At 55.4% G+C, this 15,236-nt stretch overlaps 1 protein-coding gene across 3 annotated transcripts in view; it reads right to left on the bottom strand.

Moving 5' to 3' along the window:
- Nucleotides 1-520: 520 nt before the first annotated feature.
- Nucleotides 521-15,236, bottom strand: part of ATL1 (atlastin GTPase 1) — a 31,347-nt gene continuing 16,631 nt past the window's right edge. For all 3 annotated transcript variants that reach the window (XM_082318790.1, XM_082318789.1, XM_082318788.1), the window contains 7 exons: nt 12,019-12,111; nt 10,962-11,100; nt 8,877-9,004; nt 8,128-8,184; nt 7,268-7,339; nt 6,016-6,447; nt 521-1,278 (listed from right to left, as the gene is read on the bottom strand). In XM_082318790.1, coding sequence (XP_082174916.1) covers nt 1,168-1,278; nt 6,016-6,447; nt 7,268-7,339; nt 8,128-8,184; nt 8,877-9,004; nt 10,962-11,100; nt 12,019-12,111 — 1,032 coding nt within the window. In that variant the 3' untranslated portion in view covers nt 521-1,167. The remainder of the gene's footprint in view (nt 1,279-6,015; nt 6,448-7,267; nt 7,340-8,127; nt 8,185-8,876; nt 9,005-10,961; nt 11,101-12,018; nt 12,112-15,236) is intronic.

The raw sequence follows: 15,236 nt of genomic DNA, 5'->3' as shown, positions 1-15,236 counted from the left end.
CGCACGAGGCCCAGGTGGAATAAAGCCGCTGTTGCGGCTGCGCCGTTCTCTGTAAAACCCGAGCCCTGCGAGCGCGCCGTGACCGCCCGGAGTGGTTACGGCTCGGCCCCAAGCGTCAGCTGCTGCGCCGTAACGCATCGCGGTTCTTTGAGCGAGGGGGACGAGCGCGGCGGGCGCCGACCCTCGTGAGGGCTGCGGGCTCGGCGCCGGCCCTCGGCTGTGGCCTCGCTCCACTTCAGAAGCTTTTCCTCCGCCGTGGAAAGATGGAGCCTTTATTTTGCCTGGGACTTTACCTCACGGGCGGCAGGAGCACCCCGGAGGCCGCACCTGGGCGGGAGACAGCCCGGAGTGTTTTCAAAATACCAACTTAGCAGTAAAACTCCCAATTCCGAAGGGCAAAAGGAAACCAAGGATGTAAAAGAAAACCCCAAGAGGAGAAGCTCTCGCCTCGGTAGTCAATAACCGCTTCCCGTGTAACCAGCTTCTTAGGAACCGAAAGCAAAACTTTAATAGTCCTGACGATAAAAGAATAGAACTGTTGAACACACGTGCTATGCGCTAGAATGAATATATATACAGAAATACAGCGCGACTTTCTCCAATACATATACAAAGTGATACTTTGTGCAGCGGTTACGAACAGAAAAGGATGCTTTCCGTACAAGGTCGCTAACATACCGTAGCAGAAGTGCCCTTACAGTTTCCGATAAAGCAAGTTAATACGTTTTTAATTCTGTTTATGTAATTAAATAGTTAATTGAAGGAAAAACTTGGTTACATGTTATAACTCGGTCAAGTATCTGAAAATAAGTCGGCTTTTGATTAAGCTAGGGGCTGGAAGATTTTTAGTTGCGGTATCGTGTCGATTATGATTTCTTCAGTGACTTCGTAACTAATGAAGGGGAAAATAAGGCTCCATGACTTAGCAGGAAGTACGCGGGCAAGTACGAACTGAAAGCACTGCGTATTGGCGGCAGCACCACTATGTACATATTAACAAAACGAAAAACACGCCGACGTCTTCCCCTCGGACGCCGTGCTGTGGAACGAACGCACCGAACCGCCTCTCGGGTGACTTGTTCTCCGCTCTCCCTCTTCCGCGGCAGGAGCTTGGGCCGGGTACGAGGATGGATACGGAACCCAGGCGGAGACGGGCCCGCGCCGGGCTCACACCTTCTTCCTCTCCGCGCCCTCGGCGGGCTCCGCTTTCTGCGCGGGGAAGGCGTGGTGGTACAAATGTCTGTGGGTCGCCGCCGCGCTGTACAGTTTGTACAAAGCCTGGGGAAGGAGAGAGCAGAGGGTTACGGCCCCAGCCCCGCCGCGCGCGCTCGCTGCTTTCGCCCTCCTGCTGCAGCGGCGGGCTCAAACCGGCCGCGGCGCGCGGTTTGTCTTGTGCACCAACTCTTGGCTGGGCCGAGTGTCCAACGGGCAAGAATAACGATCGCCTGTTTGCTAATTTTTTAAAGGTCTCTGCGGTGGGAGGAGCTGCGTTAAGGCGAGGCCTACCTGGAGCACGAGGAAGGCACCCAGGGGTTGGTTATTTTTCCTACAGGGTTCACGCACAGGGTGTGAATTTCTGCGTCCGCAGCGTTTTGCGTTACGCCACCAGGCAGGTACATGTTGCATCACACGGAGGGCTCTGCCATGCCACGGGTACCTGCTTTGTCCAGATTATTTTTCTGCAGATGAATGGGTTTTTTCCTTCTAATTTTACCATTTTCCATTTGTACCCAGCTGCGTTTTCCCGTCTGGTAGAAAAGCCCCTGCTCCTTCGCAAACAGCAGCAGCACAGCCTAATAACCGTGCGTGCCCGGTGCTGCCGAGCATCGGTGCGATCAGGCTGCCGCCTCAGAAGCGCCTTCACGGGGGGAAACCCCGGGAGCGGCCGCGGGACCGGTACTGGCGCGTGTTCCAAGCCGACGCGGGCAGAGCTGACGTCGGAGCAGCCGCGGGGCCGAGGCTCTGAGCCCGCAGGGCTGCGGCAGGCGCTGGCTCTGCAGAGACGGGCAAGCCCACCCTGTCCCCACCCCTCGGTGGCTTCGTTCCGGGTGCAGATGGCACCGGAGATGCCACGCTGCGGGTCTGGTGGCAGAGGACTTGGTGCGAGCGGCTGCTACAGCTCTGACATTTCCATTTCAGAGGAACTTAAGGGGAAAAAAACTAACCGAAGCCCCACCGGCTGCTGCCGGGGACTGTCGGGGAGCCAGGATTAGCTCAGGACGGGGTGGGACGAGGCAGGCGACCGGCGGGAAACCGCAGGCTCGCGGGGCGACGTGTTCCTCGCGCGCTGAATGAAGCAGGCGAGGCCGAAGCCGCGGCAAGGGACGGGGCGGGGGGAGAAGACGCCGGGGGTGTTTAAGGCGATGCTGAGCGCAGCCCAACCGGGCCGCTGGGCACGGAGGGGGGGCTCTGCCTGCCGGTGTTTTGGGAGCGTGGCGGCCTGCTGGAGGAGTCTTCACGCAGCTTCTCTGCGTTTCTTTCTTGAAAATACGCTTTCAAATCCCACCTAAGCCACCTTGCAGCATCTCGTGCCACGCCAGGCTTTTATTCGTGCCTAACCAACTCGCAGAGCTGACTTTTACTTGACGGGATCTGTTCGGGAGCTCATCGATAGCAAAGCCCACGGACCCAGAGGCCAGAAAGCTTTTAGCTGCTCGGCATTTGTGGCACAGCGCGGTACCAAACCGGCCGGCCTGCACTGGCCGCTGCGGGAAGGAACGGGTTGCTTTTTAACTACTTTTTTTTTGGTTTTAAATGGCCTTTTAGGCCCGTGAGAGCTGCTCCAGCTTGCTTTTAAGAGGAACTCCCCACGTAACCGAGTGGCTGAAAAGCGGGTGGACACGGACAGACGGAGCTGTCGGGCTTTGGCGACACGATGGAAGATGGAGCTGCCTGCAGTCGCGCGCCTCGGCCAGACTGGGCCGGCACCTGGCTGCGACGCAGGACTGACGCACGTGCGCAGCAGTACGGACTGGTAGGGAAGCCTTTTTTTTGGTTTAATGAGATGCTTACAAGGCTTTGCCTAAACAAGGCTTTGCCTAAACAAGGCTCCAGCCGCCCTCGGCGCAGGCCTGGCGAGCAGCTCAGCATTGTGCCGCCCAGGCTCTGCGTTTGGCTTATTCGATCCGGTATGGGGTGTTTTTGCCCAAAACGCCACACGTGGCACTGCCAGCAGCACAGAGAGGCCTCGCCGAGGACAGGGGCTCCTCGGCTGCTGGGGCAGGAGCCCTGCCTGCGCAACGCCCACACGGTTGGTGCTACAAAACAAACTGGTGTTTCGGTTTGACCTCTCAGCACAACAGGAAAATCCCCAAACAGAACTGATGGGAGAAAGGTGAGAAATCCCCATCGTAACGAACGCGCTCCCCACCCAAATCTCTCCCCCGCTTGGCTTCCAGCACCGCCTGGAGCGCAGCGCCCACGTTTAACCCCCTTCCCCAGGCAGCTGGAGCACAGGGAACAACCAGAGCCCAGCCGCCGGCAAGCGTCCTGGTGCAGGGCCAGGATGCGGCTGCCGCCCAGAGCCCTCGCAGCCCCCGTCCTCCGCAAGCCCAAAGGCAGCGACGCGGCTGAAACGCGCCTCTGGGTGCGAGAGGCTTTTCCCCGGGAGCCCGTGGCCCGGGCCTGTGGGAGCCGAGGGGTGTCGCATGCGGAGAACAAGAGCCACTTACCTCATTCGTGCTTCCCTGGGGAGGCATTGGGAAGGGGGAGACAGAAAAAGAAAAAAGAAAAGCATCTCTGTGTATCACGCACGCCCAGGGGAGCGCACGGTGCTCACGCCTCTGGCCACGGCCGCTTGCTGGTGCCGCCACGGCCATGTGGTCCCGGGGGCTCGCCCCGCACCGGCTGCCCCTCTTGCAGGACCCCTCACCGCTCCGGCCACCCCTCCTGCAGCCGGTCCAGCCGCCACGGGACACCGAGCGCTCGCACAGGACAGAGCCGCGAGGGCTTTAACCCCCCCCGCGGGGCACTTGGGCACCGGCCCCGTGTATGGCGGCGGGCAGAGTCCCGCTGCCCACGCCCCGGTGCCTGCAGCAGGGCCAGTACCGCCCGCCTGCACAGTGCCTTCTCAGGAGGACTTTCCCTTCAGCTGCAAAGCTGTGCCGCGGGGCCAGGGAGCAGCTACAGGCACTTTAACCTCTTTATTTTTCCCCCAGCTGGGCAGGTTGCAAGCGGGCAGCATCTCTGCCTTCCTGCTGGCTGCCTCCTGTTCTTGCTTAACCCCCCCCGCACTGGTTCCCACTCAGGGATGGGCAAATGCTGGGCTTAAAGACGCCAGCATCTCCCAGAGGCCCCCGGGGAGGGTCCCCAGGCGCTGACCGCACCGCAGCGGGGTTTACTGCGGGTGCTCAGGCTGCCGGGGACAGGGCAGCCAGGATGAACCCCCTGGGACGCAGGCAATGGGCCGCTCTTGCTCTCAAGCCGCCTTATTTTAAAGGCAGCCCGGCTGAGCAATGCCGCTACCCACCTCTGGGGTGAAGGAACTGAATAAAATGCTTCATTTTTTTCCCCCCAAAGCTGCATGTTTACCTCCCGCTGCAGCTCTCTGCGCAGCAACGGGAAGCAGGCCAATGCGGTCACTCGATCAAAAACTCGCTGGTGGGTAAGCAGCAGGGAAGGAGCAGGTGAAGCTGTTGGGAGCGGCCCTTTCCCCCTCGGAGCAATGCAGAAACAAAACCCACCACTGCGGCTGGTGGTTTCCGAGGGCCGAGCAAACAGCGAGCTCACCCCGGCTCTGCCACGGGAAGAGCTGGAAGCCATCGCAGCCCTTTAAATGTTATTTCGGCACACGGACCGGCGGCTGCGGTCCGGTGGGCTGCTCCCCTGGCCGGGGCCAAGCGGGGCACTGGGAGCCTGCAGGGTCCGCGCCTCCCCGGCGGCTCTGCGGCGGGGAGAGGAACGGGCTGCTGCCCAAGGGGAAACGGGAGGGACCCAGTGTTAAAAATACCGCGGCCGTGGGCTGCGAGATAACGCTGCCGGGGCCGGGCGCCACAACCGCGCTGCTTGGAAAGCGGGCAGAGCAATGCAGGGGGCACGGGGGGGTGATTTCTCACTGTGACCATTTTTAGGATTTTAGAGGTGTTCTGTTTGACGCGGCGGCCCAACCAAGACCTTCCCACGTTGTTTGGGAGAAAAAAAAGACATCGAAAAAGAGCGGGTGAGACCGACTGACCCAGCACAGCTGCGGCTCTAATGGGAAAGTGGGGCCCAGTACCTAAACAGGCAGAGCCGAGACCTGGCCTCCGACTCCGGCAGACGGGGGAGAGCCAAAAATCCCTGCCCTGAACCAGGAGAGAGATACGGGTCTGTTGTTTTTGACATACACAGACGTGCACACAAAACCCACACCCGCCGGCTCCGAGAACAGCTCCCCGCTGGGACCCCGGGCAAAGCCGCCCCGTTCCCGCAAGGCCGGAGGCTCCCCAGCCCAGCATTTGGTGATGGGTAAGACTAGAATAAAAAAAAAGGCAGCACGCAAGAGCTTGCTGTGAGTTGTCTCATCCCCGGCCCGGAGCTACACGGCTTGTCTTTCGCACCGGGCAGGGTTCAGAGGCTCGAGCAGGGGAGGGGGGGTTGGCAGGCAGCTCCAGCCTGGCTGCCCACGCCTGCTCTCCAACCCGTCTCGTACAGCTACAACCGCAGGGCAGTCCTACCCAGGCCCGTCTCCGCTCCCTAAGACGTCTTCCCCTTACAATCGACTCCGCAAACTGATCTGAAAACATCTCCTCTGTCCCTGCTTTCCCCATCTGGAAGGTCTAAGGAATGGCCTAAAGCTCGTTGTCCCGCTGTCTGAAGAAGACCGGGCACAGGTTGTCTCTCCCTGATCACAGCACGACCACCTCAAGCAGCTGGATCTGCCCAGGCAGGCCCAGCCGCAGCATCTACCAACCCTAAACGCAAAAGCCATTTCAAAGCGGAGGAAAAGCCCCAAGAAACTCAACATTTAAGAACTGGGTGGGGTGGGGTTTTTTTGTGTTTGTTTGTTTGTTTTAAATCAAAAGCTCTTTATCCTACCTGGTCCCATAACGCTGCGGCCACTTGGTCTATTACTGCGCCCAGTTCTCTGTACTCCCCAGAGTATCTGATATATGCCCAGGTACACAGTGTGATAAGTGTCAAGCCCATGATCATGTTGCACAGACTGGCTATGATGTCCAAGCCAATGAAGCCGGTCACTCCAGCTATCACGTAAGTGATGAAGATGACCACGAAGAGCGTGGCGGGGGTGCGGGCGGCGTGGAAGATGTTCTTGCTGTCGTTGTGCTTGATGTACTGGATGTAGAGCTCATCTATCTCGTTCTCCAGCTGCTGGAGGTAGCGACGGCTGAACTCCTCCCCACCCATCTTCTTCACCCCGCGAAAGAGCTTCACAGCCTCCTCCTTCAGCTCCATGTGCTTGGTCTGGAGGTCACTAGGTGCAAGGAAGGGCTTGTCCCCACCACAGACCTGCGTGGAAAACACAGGCCAGTCACTGCAGACACCTCAGCACCCACAGCTCCTGTGCTCTGCCGTGCAAACCGCTGGAGTTTGGGCTCTACAGGCTCCTGTTTGGCACGGACCACCAGATCCTGCAGGAAGACCTCCGCGACGGTGCTGTCCATCGGGGACAGCTCTGCAAGATGCAGGTTAAAACGGGGCAGTGTCTGCACTGGGAAGCTGTGTCCCACAGCTCCCTCACTCAATTCACTCACAGCCTAAGCCAGGAGCTCGGCCAACGCTGACGGCTGAGCTACACCGACTGGCAGGACCCTGAACCCCAGCATTTGCCAGTGCTGGAAACTCCACAGCGTTTGCCTTCTGCTTCAGAGCACAGACACACGAGTTCTAAGGCCGAGGGCAGCCCACAGGAGGTTCGGCCACGCAGCTGCCCACCCCTTTCCTGCCAACAGGCAGCAATCTCCCATAATGATGAATGGGGAGGGGGCCTGGAAGTGGCTGGAGACAGGCTGGGGGCTGAGCTTCGCCTTAGAACATCACAACCATCCCCTCAGCAGAGCTGAGAGACGGGCTGACAGGGCAGGGCATAGGTGAAAAGCCAGTTTTAATGACTTTATCCCCTAATTAGCACCAGCCATAGCACGGGTTGGTTCTCCATGACCGTAGGAGGGACCCTCTTTGGGACCCTGACCGTGCAGCACTGTAACCAGCCCTGGCCAAGGCCATGCAGGACATTTTCTACCAGGAACCCAGGCAGGGAGGTTCCCCAGGAGGACAGGGGAGCCAGGAGACGCGAGCGCTGTGAAACGACGTGCTCAGCACCACCTACCTCTTCCATTCGCCTGCTGTAGGTGTCTTTGGCAGTGGCAACTGCTGCTAAATTGTTGGCTTCTGCTGTGGCCTGCAAGAAGGGGAAAAGGGGTACAAAGTTTAGCTGCAGAAAGACAGGGTTAAAAGAAGTGTAATTGCAGGGAGTAGAGGCCACTGGCTGCCTGGGTACCCGCGGTCCACACGCGTACACGGCCAGGACGCGTGCACGGTACCCTGGCGCACACGTACAGAATTAAACAGCTCCCTTGTCTTAGCCAAGCGTACTCTGGCCAATGCCAAATAAGATCATCCCGTAGTTACACATCCAGTCTCCTCGGTCCCCCCAGGCAAAAGCCTGCATGAAGAGAGGATTCCTACCCTCCAAGCCAGAGCAACGAAAACTTTGGCTTCGGCTGTGGGAAACAGTAAGAAAACAGATAAAAGGCTCAGTCGTATGTAAACAGCTACAGCTGCAACCTCGCGCAAAGCCGGCTGGCTCAGCGCAGAGCTGCAGCCCGGCAGCGCTGCCTGTGTGCGGGGCCACGTCACCGCCGTGTGCGGCCCCCCGCGGCCCAAGACGATGCCATTTACCTGCGGAGGAATAATTACAGCTAAGCTGGCCGGCGCTGTGTGCACAGACAGCGAGTCACCACGGCCCGGCCGAGGTACACGAGCCGTGCCGCCGCAACTGCTAAGCCATGTCAGACTCGTGACGCCAAATACTTCCAAAAGGGCCATTTCTTGGGTTGTTACACCAAGGCATTTGAAATAAAATCACAGAAGACCCAATGCGCTGCACTAGCTGGACACCTCTGACAATTAACTGGAAATGAATGGCGATTACGGTGCATGAATGCCCACCAGCTCACACTCACGTACCTGCAGCATTGACTTCGGGTGTGGCAATTCTTCCCCTTGGTAGATCTTTATGTATGCCTGCAAACCAGTGCACAGACAATGAAATCACATTGCGTACAGCATTCACGAGCAACATGCGGACACCCCCACCCCGTCCCAGACACGGCTTTAACAGGATGTTAAAAGCACAGAAGAGGAGGACGTTCCTGGCACAAGATGGCTTCAGCAGGGGCTGCTCTGACAGAAGATGCTACGTAGCATGGCTCGAGGTTGACTCCTTGGGTGGCCTGGGTCAGTCACTCAAGGCTCTCGCTCCACCACTTACGCTAAGTATCTCTACCATCGGATTTGCACCTACCTCCGTCCTTCCGTGAAGGAGAAGGAGCCAGAGTCAGGTAGCCCTGGAGAGTAGGTGGTGAGAATTACTCACTGATGTCTCGCATTAAAATGTCCCAGTAGTCATGACAACAAAAATAAGCTTTCTCCAAAGGCAATGGGAATACGGCCCTCAGCCTACCTCCCCCTGGTCCTCAGTTCTCCAGGGGAGGATAACAGCCCTGCCCACTTCTTGGGCCTACTGCGTGGTCAAATCCACGACTGCGAGGTGTTTGCCTTCTGCAGCAACGAGAGTCAGGACTATTAGCCAGACCGAGAACATTTCCTCCAGCCATCAAGCGCTGGCCTGCCTGCTGCTGCTTTCCCCTTTCATTACAGCAAAAGTGCAAGCGTGCCACCGATGAGTAAGCCCACTTTCTCTTAAATAATAATACCTTAAAATACTCCACAAGGCCTCGACAGGTGATATGGTTTCCATTGATCTCCTTAACGTCCAGGCTCTCGGGACTAAGAAGCCAAGGAATCAAAATCTTCAAGTTCTTGATGAACTCATCGTCTATTTCTGGAAATGAAACCCAAAGTCATCCGTACCAGCCCAACATCAGACTTGCGCGCACTCACACGGAACGAGAGCAGGAGAGTCACGCCAGAGACGCAGACACCCTGTAATTTAGTGATGGGAGCACTCAGAAATGATCGTGGCCCCAGGGAAGTTGCTACTTAACCCACGGACAGAATATACAGCTGTGCATATATTCACAAACCAGCTTCGTGGTCTCAAAAAATACTTGCACAAACGCAAATGTGACTGCATGGGGAAAAAAAAAAACAAACCTGCTTTTGCTGATGATGCTGGTAATGTGCATGCAACACCGACAGCCAGAGAGCAGCATCTTCTTGCCTAGACACGTACGCTCTTTGCAAACCGCGACCTTTAGTGTACAGGGCACGGACACATGCCGTGCCTTCCCTTTGCTCTGCTCCATGGCAGCCGTAGGGGAAATCTTCTGCCAGGGCTCAGGCTCTCTGGCTCTCATCCCTGCCACCTCCTGTGCCAGCAGGCAAGATTTTCTTGGTCCTCTATGAACCCATATGTGAAATTCTCATTGCAAAGCATTTTAAAGCTTTTGCAAAGCATTCGGCGCTTGGTACAGGTACCCTAAGGACTCCTGCGGGTGACGGTGCATTTCCATTGCGCCATCAGACACCCTCGGTGCGGGTACCAGGAATGGGCACAACCTCTGCTCCTGCACAACCCACAGCCTGGCCCCTTTGCCGAAACACCGGGCGCTGTCTGAGGGGTCCACGGGCGCTTGAGTCACTTCAACAGAGGCAGGCTCATCTCCTAACAGCCGTTCTGATGGCTTCATAGTGTCTGACATCCATTTATTGCCATTTAAATTAAACCGTTCAAGGCTAGAGACAGAAAAAACAATGCAACATCCAGGCATTGGTGAGGAGAGAGGGGAAGTTTCCCCACGTTTCTTCCATCAGAGCATAAAAAGCTGAGTACAGCTCTGAGGGAACAAGAAAAATGGTGTCAAGAAGCCGCCGCCATCTCCTGTGCCCGTTCAGCACACACCACTCGTTCAGGAGCACTCAGCACCTGAAAGTAAGGGGGGAACTAACAGAGATCAGCTCAGTATCCACCAGCGCGCCTGCCCCCCCGCTGCCTCGCTGTCCTGCTTGCTGGTTAGCGCGGAGTTTGCCAGAAGAACAAGTCTGATCACTAGGCAGGCAAAATCAGAGAAAAAGTAACATCCTTCTGTCTGCTAATTTATTTTCAGTGGCTAATGGGCCACTTCATTGCTAAGATTGCTAGCTGTCTGTGACCAGCGATGCTGGTAAGCAGCTGGTTCACAACAAACACCTAAAAAAATCCACAGCATGTGGCTCCTTTGAGGGTGGAGAACCTTACCATGGCTTTTTTTCCTTCCCCCTTTTTTTTTTTTTACCTGTTGAACTAAGTCTGACCTGTAGGGAAACCACTGATCAGATAAGTCAGGAAGATTAAATATTCCTTGGAAAGCTTTTCAAAGTGACATAACGTTCCCTTGAGAGCACGTGTAACGGGCCTTCCACCCTCCGCAAGCACCAGCCTGCCTTCCAGCAACCAGTCTGCACCGCTCTGCATCTGTGCCGAATCGCAAGCGAGGCGTAAGTGGTTAATCACAGGCTTAATACCAGGTCCATAAACCTCCCGCCTCAGCCCTGCCCTTCCCCGGTTGCCTGTCATCAGCCAGCTGTCCTGACAGCGCACATCGCCGGTGGCTCTGAGACCTTTTCGGCCTCCCACATCTTTTTGGCCTCCACCTCTGTCTTAGGTTAAAAGCATCGAACAGGCAGCTGGCGGAGCTGGAAGAATGAGCCGAGCGTGTGTGCGTCGCTGGGAGGAGGATCCAACTCCTCTCCCAGGAGTTTTTTCATGGAAAATAGTTATAGAGGTCTCAGGAACCAGCGGGACAGTCTGCCAGGGCATCTAAGGTATCCGCTTAAAAACCACACCTTTGCCTTCGTACCTTTCAGTTTTCCATCGAAATTAGGGTTGGTGGCGACTTTCAGGCCTGGGTGAGGTAAGAGGAAGCAGGAGATTTTGGTGAAGCAGGAATGGATGTGCTTTCTGACGTTCTGCAGCTCTTCATGCTGATTTCCCGAGACCTGCGAGAGACCAGTTTGGGGTCAGGGCGTTTCCTTCCGATGGGGACACCGGTTGACGCGGGGCCAGCGGTGCTGGCAGAAGCACGGGGCACTCCGCACTGTGGCTACTTGCAGGGGGAAGAGCAAGCCAGAAGGATGGCCCGTAGGGGTGCGCCGCATGAGGACAAAGACAAGGCTCCTCGGGCGACCAAGGGACTAGCCTATCTCTGATCACATGCCCTGGGGCATGTTATTATCCTTTGGAAAATGTGCGTGGCCGTGTATGACTGGAATACAAAAACATTTGGGATTTCCCACTAGGGCCTTTCTTGTCTCCCCTTTAATTAGGTCTCTCCGCTACCAAATCACCCATGCATTTCCTGATTAATCCCAGCGGAGCCCTTGCCCATCGGTTTTACTGTACAACTACCTATTACTAAAAGATCGTTCCTGGTCTCTAGGGAATCTGCTGACTCCCGTCTCTGACGCCTCTCCCAGCTGCTCCCAGAAGAGAGCCCCAGGGAGCCTGGGCTCGGGCAGAAGCTTAGCACGGGCGGCCTCAGCTCTCCACTGAACATGGCAAGGAAATTCAGCCTCCTAAAACGCCTCTGCTGTGATTTTAAGGCACTGGGTAAGCACGACCGTAACCAGCGTCCCTCTACCCACCTAACAGCCGGCCACCCAGCTGAACCCTCACCGGTGCCGGTGCTGTGCACCCCGTTCCCTGCTCCCTGCCCAGGACTGCGCTCGCCAGCGCCGGCTGTCGCCCAGACCAAGGTCTCGCCCTCGTGCCCTGCGCCCTCTCCATCCACACAGGTGATGGCAGCGTTATCACCCCTGCGTCACAGGCCAGACTTGCCTCTCCACTCCCCATCACCCACGCGCGTACCTCCAGGCTAGCACTACTCGTTAAACGCGCCCAGGTCAGGAAGAACGCACCTTCAGCCGCTTCTCCAAAAATCTTGCGCCGCCATCAGATCCATAGGAAAATTCATACGGGAAGCTCCAGTCACGAACAAGGAATATCAGGGACTAGAAAACAGAGACAGAAACACAATGGGGTCAGTGCCATACCTACCCCCCCGAGTCAAAGTTACCGGCTGCTCCAGCTCGGAAAAACTCATCTTTCAAGGGCATCGCTCTGTTGTTTGCTGCTAGTTACGGGACCAGGAGTGGCTACGTGAGAGGTGTAATTCTGCCATACATTATCAAAAAGGGGTTCACAAGGGAGTTCAGGGCCTCCCTCCCCACTGCCACCGCTCGCAGCAGCCGATGGCGCTCGGCCATCCGAGCCCGCAGTGGTGGCAGGACCCCCCGGCACCCTCGCCCCCACCTTCGTGGATATTAGGATAAATTAAGTTGGATATTAGGAAAAACTACTTCACCGAAAGGGCTGTCAGGCCCTGGCCCAGGCTGCCCAGGGCAGGGGCTGAGTTCCCATCCCTGGAGGTATTTAAACAACGGGTAGGTGTGGTGCTGAGGGCCATGGTTTAGTGGTGGCCTTGGCAGTGCTGGGTTAACGGTTGGACTCAATGATCTTAAGGGTCTTTTCCAACCTAAATGATTCTGTGATTCTGTGATTCACGCCGCAACAAGACCTGGCCCTGAGCTTCTGCCTGGCTCCAGCAGCAACTCACGCCTTTACTGGTGGAAATACCCCTCTGTGCAGGGCCAGCCCAGCGCGGCGCTGAGGCCGCGCAGACTCGCCGCACGTGTGGCTGCGTCCTGCACGGGGGACGGGGGAGCAAACCCCGGACCGCTGTACGGGTTTGCTGGGCGGCAGTTTGATTCCCTAGCTTGAAAAATAGCTTCAATCATTTAAACTGCAGAACAAGAAAGAGATTTTTGCTAACCAGGACAAAAGGCAACGAGCTCCCTGATTCCAGCCACATTTAGTTCCATCCTATGGGAATTTTACAGGCTCATTTTTTCAGCCTTTTTCACTGGGCAGCCTTCCAGACAGACTTTTAATGAGAAGCAGATGCAGGATAACGAGGGTGAATAAGAAATCACTGGCCTTTGTAATCTTTATTGAGGCATTCAAAGTTCCTATGCAATAAATAAATAAATACCAGTATGGTCAACTTCTCATCTTTTAAAAAAAAAAAGTTTTCAGAAAAAATCCCGTCTCCAGTGTCTCATCTGTGCAAGGGACCCAGGTCCCACGTAACGAATGCATGGTTTGGAGGGGGAAGCCCTGACCGCCGCAGCCCAGGAGGGCCTGGCAGGGGTGCCAGGGTTTCTCTCATGCACATGAATAAGCAGGTCAGCGAGCGGAATCCATTTCATCGGAATTTCCCTAAAAATTGTCTATGTTTAGAACAAAGATTAAGGAGAGGGAGGGAAAATATTTCCCCTCCTTATTTCTCTTCCATAAAACATCGGGAAAGGGGGAAAAAAAAAAGAGAGAAGAGCGAGTTGGCCCTTCCTAACTGCACGACAAGCCGCAGCAACTGCACCCAGTTAGCTGTTTCAGGACACGCTGTTCTTGCTTAGGGGACATGTCCATGTTTAGGACTTTTCCACAAACACATTCTGCATGTCTTGCACTGTTTGACGCGGGAATTATTTTCCTTCTTCTTAAGCTTAAGCAAAATTGCTGTTTTCACCGTGCCTCCTACCCATCCTCAGCCCCTCCGGCCCAGCAAACGGCCGAGGCACGGCGACCGGGACCGGCACCTGGCGAGGGCGCACGGGGCCGCGCGGGCCGTTACGCTTCAGCGCAAGCGTGAGGACACACCGCGGAGAGGAGGGAGCCGAAGGGAAATGTTAATTTTCCACTGCCAAGCATTCCTTCCCTTCCAGCAGGATCAACGCAACTGCCTCCCTATCGACACTTTCCGTGCTCTCCCTGCGTGGCAGCATTTTCCCATAGGAGCTGTTTTCCAAAGCCTCCTTTACGGATTTGTATATTTTAAGGACAAAAGAGGTTCGGCTTGTTTGACTTACAGGCCTGGAACCTCACCCAAGAAACTCAAGCTGTAGACGCTCTTCTGCAAAGAGAGCTGTCTCGGTTTAAAGCCTGCAGCCACCAGAGAAGCCCCTGCACCTCTCGTCCAGCCACCCTAAGCATGAGATTGCCCCCTCATTAACAGCGTCCTGCTCACGGCTGGTCTGATTTTGTCCAGCCTCAGCTGCAGGCACCGAGCTGCAGGCTGCCTCGTCCTCCTTACTGGAAAAGGAGTTTATTTACCATCGCCCTTCTGCTTCCTAATCAAAACGCTTGGCTGTCTTTAAAAACGCGCTTTGCAGGAGCAAGCCCGCTTTGCGATGGGGACAGGAGATCTCCATTGCTCACCTGGCCACATCACCACCGATCCTGCTCCCAAATTTCATCCCACCCGCAAGGGTTACCAGCAGTTATTTGATATTTTTCCCCCCGATCGTGAATGCAGATGACAGTGAATCAGAGAGACCCTGGGGGGAGCCCCAAGGAAACACTTCTGAAGGATGATGATTCCCTATTAAAATTAGTTCAGCGTGCTTTTATCAGTTAATGAGTTTTTAATCCATTTACAATGGATTAAAATAGACAACGCTGACTCGGTACGTTGTTCACGTGCTTTTAATCAGCATGGTAGGGAGATAAAGCTTACAGAAGGCAACGCATCATGGTGATAGTTACCTTTATCGGCCCAACCCGTGGTCTTTTAAAAATTGATAATGGGATTGTTTGACAAGACTTGCTAGCCGCAAAACTTGTGACTCGACAGCAATTACGGTCTTTGGTAAAATCAGAGCCTATTATCCAGTCCTAATGACTTAAGCATATTTAAGTTTCCCCTTACAGCCTCCTTTTTACTGATGGAGTAGGAAGTAATTCACTTTCACTGAAGTATTTGGCTACATTATCCTGATGATAGTTTTTAAATAAGGAACAGGAATATTTATTTAATGTCTGGCTTTTTTCTGTACCATGTTACAATTTTCTCCTAGCTCTTGCTACGACAAGTCATGTATTCTTACTGGTAGCTTTCACATCCTTTATCAGTCATCTGCCCATGCCAGCATTCAATATACCCTCAAAGCTCCCCAAAATCTCAATTTATCCATTTGCTGTATTTTTTAACCTTTTAATTTTATTTCCACTTCCTGACCACAGACACCCTACAAACCCCTTAAGCCTTCCAGGATGGTGGTGAGGACGGCAATTCTCT

This window comes from Platalea leucorodia (genome assembly GCF_965183815.1).
Source record: "Platalea leucorodia genome assembly, chromosome: 7".
Classification (NCBI taxonomy): Eukaryota; Metazoa; Chordata; class Aves; order Pelecaniformes; family Threskiornithidae; genus Platalea; species Platalea leucorodia.
Note: the sequence above shows the minus strand (reverse complement) of the source record. Positions and strands in the feature narration are given on the sequence as shown.